Raw genomic sequence first — 7,953 nt, forward strand, 5'->3', positions numbered from 1 at the left:
ATGCGATTTAAGAGTGTCTTTATGGTTAGTTCTCAGCCATATATATTCAGCAATGGATATCAAATACGATTCAATGAAGATCCTTTCCCACATTGCAATCTTGGGTACATAGTTCCTAAATGGGTTGAGGAGAATCCAACCTTTTCTGGCATAAAAAACGTATATGGTTTTGGGACTACTCTTCCAATGACAACAATAGGCTTACCTCTGAAGTTTGATAAGGTTAAACCTGTGAAGCAGCAACTCTCAAATGTTCATCCTGAAGTCCTATTGTTCTTATCAAAGATTAGGCGGCTTTCAGTTAGGGAACATAACAAGGATCCTAGGCTCAATACTCTAAGTGCAACAGCTATTACGAGTGAGACTGAATTGGTGTTGAGGAAGAACATTGATGCTGTGTCTTACACAATCCATCTTTCTCTGCCAATGAAAAAGGTAAGGGGTCTCAGAGGGAGAATGCAGCTACTTTATGGGTCTATGATTTTTATTTAATTTTTATCAATAAAATATAATTTTTATTTATGCTTAATACATTACACACACTTTGCTACACGCATAACATACCACTCTTCACTATTTCACTCACCATTTATTTCCTCACACTCATTTGCTATCTCACCACACTTAGCTTTGTCACTTCTTGGATACAATACTTTTGTCGGATATATTGATACAAAGCATTAAATACTTCCACTTAAAAGCAAAGTAGAAAGTCATATTACCTAGATATTACAAAGGACACAAGAAAACAAAGCATTAAATGCTTCCACCTAAAAGCGAAGTAGGAAGTCATATTATCACCTAAGCATGAAAAACATGCAGAAGTAAATCACATATGCATGAAAGTTGTCACCGGCTAATGCCGTGGAGTTTCAGCAGCCTCGGAGCTTGGCTTTTTTTTTTGGACAGCACCCGTTAACAGCACCTTTTTTTTTTTCATCAATTCAATCTTTTCCTGTAAGCGAATCAGACGTAGGCCTAGACCATGACGCCTGCTTGTCCAAGCAGAAAAGACCATTAGTAGGATCAGATAAAGCGCTGTACCAATAGAAATTGGAGTAATCCAATACCATGTATAGCCGGTTATGGCCGCGAAGGACACAATATAGCAAGCCCAGAGGAAGGCTTGAGTTCCGGATAACATCCAACCAATGCACTCGTCTGGAGTGAGGAGAATAGTTACCGAGTTTGAGATAAGAAATGTCACAGAATTAGAAACCAAGAACATCGAAAAGGGGATTGTGTTAACAAGATTGGCTGTCCCTTGACCTTCTGTTGTCCCTTTGAATAGATTTTTTTTTCCACAAGTTCGATGATATGTTGCATTAGCCGGACAAGGTACATAAGCCTGCCTAGTACTAATCCGTGAAGAATTAGCGCCTGGTTTCGAAATGCCTTCGTGAAGTCCTCCAGGAGGGTTGAGTGCCGCTTGATAGGTGACTGATAAAAGCAGTGTAGCAACCACCAGAAGCGCATTGCGCTTATCGTCTGATATTGTCGTCATTTGACGAGCATACTTGGTTCGAATTTTTTCAAGACGCCTGCATTTGGGTGGACTTAGGTAATGTGCATAAGAACTATCTGTAGTAATAGATGAACCCTTTGAACTTTCCACACGGATTTGCATATTCCTCATCTCGCTGTTGCCTGTTTGTGTTTTCAACATGTCCAATGCTGCCTTACGCACTTCATTCTTAATATCAACCTCATTACTCCAAGCGAACAAGTGCCTCACAGCCTGCATGCATATACACTGTCACTAATCAGGATTCCACTGCGTCTATTTTCTTAATCCAAATGCATAAACTTTTAGTGTTTTTTCTATTAAAAAAAAAAAAAAAAAAACTTTATACATAACAAATTCGAAAGTGGAAAATTTATGAGTTTACATGAATAATAATAATAACATTACATTGTATACATGCAAAAGTGTTAAGGTATCAATTGTGTCATTTAAAAAATAATAATTTAATTACTCTATTTGGTTTTATTTATTTATTTATATTTAATTTATCAAATGACCACGACAGTTTAGTTGTTTGCTATTTTGTATCCAAACTTTGGACAATGAATGATGTCGTATTATGCGTCTGACTCTATATAAATAATTCTTACGTGTGTCCCTTACCTAAAGAGATTATAAATATGCTATCTATATTTATGTATTACTAAAAACTGAAGTGTAATGTTTAATGTTATTGTGCTTATGTTAAGTCACATCAGCATCTACGTCATTATTCTTTTTCTTTCCAATTTTCCTATAATTGTTTTTTAACATTTATTTTTTTTCTAATAATTGCACTTTCTCCAATTTTTCACATGTATTTACCTTTTCATCTCTCTACTACCCTCAATCTTAATATCACTTTTCATCTTTTTTTATTTTGTCTTTTCGTCTTTACCCTCCTTACCTTTTCATCTCCCCACTACCCTCAACCTTAATGTCACTATTCATTTTCTTTTATTTTGTCTATTCATATTCACACTATCTTTTATAAATTTGTTATTCTCTCTTCTATTCTTTGCATAGTTTTCCATCATAGAAAGGTGTCTCTTCATCTTTCCATCTCTTACATTTTGATCTCCCCACTACCCTCAACCTTAATGTCACTATTCATCTTTCCATTCATCTTTATTTATTTTGTCTCTTCATATTCACACTATCTGTTATAAATTTGTTATTCTCTTTTCCATTCTTTACATAGTTTTCCATCAAAGAAAGGTTGTTTCTCCCTCCCTCTCTCTCTCTCTCTCTCTCTTTCTCACACACACACACACACACACACACACACACAATAATTTTTGGAGTATTTTTTTTTTTCCTGCAACTCTGCTTAGGTTGAAAATTTTTTATGTTTGTTATAACTCTACGTTGGGTTGGTATGATTTAGTTTTGTGTTTTAAGTTTTTTTTTTTTTTTGTTCTCTTTGATTGTTAAATATTATACTATTGCGTTATAAAAAAAATAAAAAAGATAATATATAAGAATATAATATATATTATTCTATCACATAACATGATTTGGGTAATTTGATGTTTATTGTTATATATATATATATATATATTTGTAGGGACTGGATTTGGGACATTTCTCCAGGTTGATAGGATGGACCCAAGCCCAGCTTGCCCTTCAATGAATTTATAGAGTATGAGTTCAAGAACTAGGCCTTAGTAAGGGGTACAACTGCCCTGCATGGTTGCATATGCCATTATCAACTTAAACATGGGTTGGGATACACAATGATGCTCCTCAAACTGGACTTTCGAAGTTTGACGTTCTTATTATTTCTTTTAAGATTGGTTACAAAAGGTTCCAGAGAGCAGGGGTCACTACAGGACTCCTTCGTTCCGATTTTTCCCCCCTCCTCTTTCAGGAGAGACTCCCTACGTTATATACCCCTCTAAACTGATCCTAACCCTCCATTTGTCGATCAACCAGGCCACCACTTGAGAGCCTATCCAATCAGCCGCATCCCTATTCCTTCAGTGGGTTGCAACACCCAAGGCGGCGCTGTTCAGGAGTCCTGTCCTCATTAATGCGACCAGGATGTTAGTTGAGGGCATTCAATGCAGAGGTGACAGCTCGCCTAAGGCTTGTTCCTTCGCCGTGCTCCCGTCGCCGACGCGTGGCACTAGACCCTTTTCTCCTCGGATATTCAAGGAGTCCCCTTCGGTGGAGAGGTGCTCGTGTTCTCCCGAGGCCTCGGATGCCCGAGGACGGGCCCCTCCTCGGATATGTTTCTCGGGGGTCGGTCCTCGCGCTTTCATCCTCAGACCCCTCACGCATCCTCGGCATGGGCCCTTGGGCCTGGCTTGGAGTGGGCCAAGGCTATCTGATTTTCTGGCCCCACAATATTATTTTTACTTTTTTAATATTTTCATCTTATTTTATTCAATATTTAAACTCAGTCACATCCTCCATATAATTAAATTATTTATATTTTCTTTTTTTAATTAAACATATAATATTTTATTTAAATTTAAATAAATTAAATTGTACTCACTTTATTTAACATTTACACTTTCTCCAACCTTTCTCTTTCCCTTTACATTTTCATCTCCCCACTACCCTCTCTCTTAATATCACTCTTCATCTTTCCCTTTATTTTGTTTCTTCTTATTGTTATCCTTTTAGTATAAATTTGGCATTCTCTTTTTCATTATATGCATAATTTTTCTTCACAAAAAAATTTATTTCTCTCTCTTTCTCTCTCAATTTTTGGTGATATATATATATATATATATTGCATCTCTGCTTTAGGTTGAGAAATTTTGTGTTTTTTAGAACTCTACTTTAGGTTGATGCGATTTAATTGTGTTTTAAGGGTTTTTTTTTTTTTTTTTCTTTTCACTTTGGTTGTTAAATTTTATCATATTGCATTGTAAAGAATTAAAGACAGTATATAAGAATGTAATATTATAATATTACATAATATGATTTAAATAATTTGGTATTTATTTAGAGATAATTAATTTGGTGTTTATTGTTATATATTTTATTTTTACCTTTTTTCTTCTCATATTATTTTATTCAACATTATTATTATTAAACATTATCTATACTACTATTTAAGGGGCTTCCCCTTTTTGGATTCCTCAATTTTTATGCCTAAAAAACCCTTAAATTCATTTGTTTGTATAGCTTAAAAATGGGGTTAGACATGTAAAATTAGTAATTTAAAAAATCCTAATTTTTAGCTAAATTAAAATAAAAAAAAAAAGTTTTTTCTCCCACCTCCACATTTCACTCTCACGTTAGTAGTCAAGTACTAATACAACTTCTTCTTTTTTTAAAAAATAAATAAATAAATATAAAACTATTTTATTTTCTCCCATAAACGTACTCTTTTTTTTTTTTTTTTTTTCTAAGTACTTGCCAAAATGAAATTGTCTGCAACTTTTTATCACTAAACAGTTTAACAAATTTCAAAAGTTTGACACATATTTTTTTCCTAAAATTTTGCATACATTATCTCTATTTAGATATATTCCACACACTTTTTACATATCCTATACATATCCAAAATTAAATAACTATATTAAAAAAAAAAAAAAAAATCAAACCCCACGTTCACCCATCTTCCTAAAATTTAGCATACCTCTTCAAATCCCAGGTACACGTTCTCCTATTTGAATTCAATATTTTTTTTCCTGATTTCAATCGAAGCTTTATTCTTAACTTCTAATCATTATCTTTTATTTTTATTAAAAAAAATTTACTTATTCAAAATTCTTTCTTATTCCTTAACTAACCACCAATATTCCCAGCAAAAATTTTATCCAAAATATATAACTATATATATATATATATATTCCCAGCCAAAAAAAAAAAAAGTTAACAATTGGATAAGATAAACTACGATGAGCTATCTTTAAAAAAAATTTGCCTACAAATTCTCACAAACACAACTTCAAACTTCCACCCATTATCATTATTATAATGTTCTCCCTCCATCCCTATCCTCCATAGCAACAACTATTTTTGTATGTAGCATCTGTAATCTACGTTGTTTTATGTTTTCAGGATAAAAGTTTGCAATCAAAGAGTAGGGGACGTGAAGTCCGTGCTACAAATGATATGCCACCATTTTGAAGTCCCTTCATGTTGACAACCCGGCTGCAAAAGTTCATTATAGAGTCTACATTCTTGACAGAGCAACATCATCTCTAGAGGTAATTATTTCATGTTGTCTGGATCTAAATATATGTTAGAATGTATTGTGGGAGTTGGATTTGGGAAGTGTCTTCCGAAGTTTAGTAAGCCCAGATTCACATATTTAATTTTTTAGTGCATTCTATGTAAGAGATCAAAAAATTATTAAAAATTATTAGAGTGATGAGGCTAACTATTCCAATAGCGACGTTGATGCCCCATTTGATGTCATCCTTGGGCTTGATACAAAATGATTAATGATTTATTATACCATTGTCTCAGATTTTTCTTTTGATTGTTTAAGTTTATTAACTTGTAATCTATTATACAGTTTATTTTGAAGTCTCAATTTTTTAATATATATATATATATATATATACACAACCATATTTTAACTAACTTTAGATAATAATAATAAACTCTGAGGAAAAAAAAAATCCAAACACACTGAAGAAGATACGTACCCATTTTTGTATTTAGGAGGGAAAGAAGAGGGCGATGGAGCGGAAGCAAGTGAGTAAACCTAGGAGTGTGATGAAAAATTATTTCACCTGCTAACACATAATACTCATCACACTCCTAGGCTTTTTATGATTGGAAAATATAGTAATCCCAAATTATAATTGATGCAAATTATTAACTTTTTTCTCAAAAAATAGAAGAGCTTCTGAGCATGCGCCTGAGCGCATGCTTAGAGGCTAGTTATTATTATTGTTGTTGAATTAATATATTAGATTTAATATTTTTTAAAAGTCAACATATTAACTTGAAAGAAAATGAAAAACCAACTATTAACCAATAATAACTAAAACAATAATATTATCATGCGCAATGTGCAGGTCTATGACTAGTTTTATTTAGTTTGTCGATCATGGAAAAACCAACTTCAAATTTTGAGTTTTCCAACAATTAATAATTTAATATTGTTAAAACGAGGTTCATCATAAAATGAAAGATGATTTTTTTCACTAATTTTTTATTTTGTATATTAAAAGAGAAATTTTAAAAGAAAATTAATACATTATCATTACATCGAGTTTCATTTTAATAAGAGTTTGAATTGAAATTTATTGAGAAAAAAATTATTATTGTTTTTTTTTCTTTTATTCATATTTTGTTAATACAAGGTCGATGTTAGTTTGGATTTTCATAATTGAGTACAGGAGAGAGCTTACCTCGGTAAGATTTTGGGAAATTGCAATGTTCAACACGGTGTTGCCTTCCTCGTCCTTCCAGTTCAAGATTTTCCTCTCATAATCTGAGGCATTTTGGGACCAACGGCTGGCAAGCCATCCCACTAAGGCTTTAAAAGACTCGATTTTGTTATTTTTAAGGGCAATATGTAGAGCAGTCTCATTTTGTGTTGTCACATCTGTAATAGAATCTGGACAGATTGATAAAAATTCAATCAATAGATCAAGTTTATCATTTCTTTTTTCTTCACGATCAAGTTGAACATTTCCTTTTGCTACATGATGCAAAGGAGTCATATTCCCCCTGCCTTTGACACGAACAAGGTCTTGATCAACACGTAGAAGTTGATGCACCATCTTGGTATGCCCGTTTTTTAGAGCAAGGTCAATGGGGCTAAATCCATGTGGATCTGGTTTCCTAGCAAATGAGGGCTTTAATCTCATCATCTCCATAGCGACGGGGATGTTCCCTTCAGTTGCAGCTATGTGTAAAGGGGTATCAACAAATGGTAACTCATCGAAGTAGTCTAAATATTTCACATCATTCTGAATTAAGCGGTAAAAGCCATCAATATTTCCTTTTCCAGCAACTTGCGCAGCTTGATTCATCCTTTCAATTCTCTCATCCATTCTAGAGAATGCTGATTCTGTAGCACACAACAAAGTTGTAACATGCCATATTTGTGTGAGAGATATTTCTTCATGTATATATGAGTTTGGGACTTTTGAAAGTCTTTGTACCATTATTGTATCTTTTATTTTTTTTGTTAAATCCTTCCTAATCATGTATTGCCCGAGGTTTTAAGAACTGCTTTTTAAGTATCAATAATTCAATTAAATTTTGATTAAACTACGATATTAAAAATTTGTATTGAAAATATGTTTAGGACAAAACAATGTCTGATAATTTGTGAATAACGTCCTCACAATTCATCATTTTTTTTTTAAGTTTCTTTTTACGCGGTAGATTTTGTAAGGGAATAACAATTAATGGGCATTCTTAGTGTAGCAAGTCACCGCAAGTAACATAATAAATTTATCTCAACAATAAACCCTTAAATTCACAAGGAGAACATATAATCCACCAGAAAAAGGAAAAGAGAAAAT

General features: G+C 33.0%; 2 protein-coding genes across 3 annotated transcripts; one reads left to right on the forward strand and one right to left on the reverse strand.

Moving 5' to 3' along the window:
- On the forward strand, positions 1-492 carry LOC112017388 (protein NO VEIN). The gene has a single exon (XM_024049840.1). The coding sequence runs from the start codon at positions 1-3 to the stop codon at positions 490-492; it is 492 nt and encodes a 163-aa protein (XP_023905608.1).
- Positions 488-7,583, reverse strand: LOC136068625 (ankyrin repeat-containing protein BDA1-like). 2 transcript variants are annotated; one of them, XM_065776012.1, is made up of 3 exons: positions 6,829-7,583; positions 1,071-1,738; positions 488-992 (listed from the first exon to the last, which is right to left on the reverse strand). In XM_065776012.1, exons 1-3 carry the CDS (start codon positions 7,474-7,476, stop codon positions 857-859), a joined length of 1,452 nt encoding a protein of 483 aa, XP_065632084.1. In that variant the 5' UTR covers positions 7,477-7,583; the 3' UTR covers positions 488-856. The 2 variants fall into 2 exon arrangements, with proteins under 2 accessions (XP_065632084.1, XP_065632083.1); XM_065776011.1 differs by having other exon boundaries at positions 488-1,738.
- Between the last annotated feature and the right edge of the window lie 370 nt (positions 7,584-7,953).

Source organism: Quercus suber, unplaced genomic scaffold (assembly GCF_002906115.3).
Source record: "Quercus suber isolate HL8 unplaced genomic scaffold, Cork oak 2.0 scaffold_125, whole genome shotgun sequence".
NCBI classification, from domain to species: Eukaryota; Viridiplantae; Streptophyta; class Magnoliopsida; order Fagales; family Fagaceae; genus Quercus; species Quercus suber.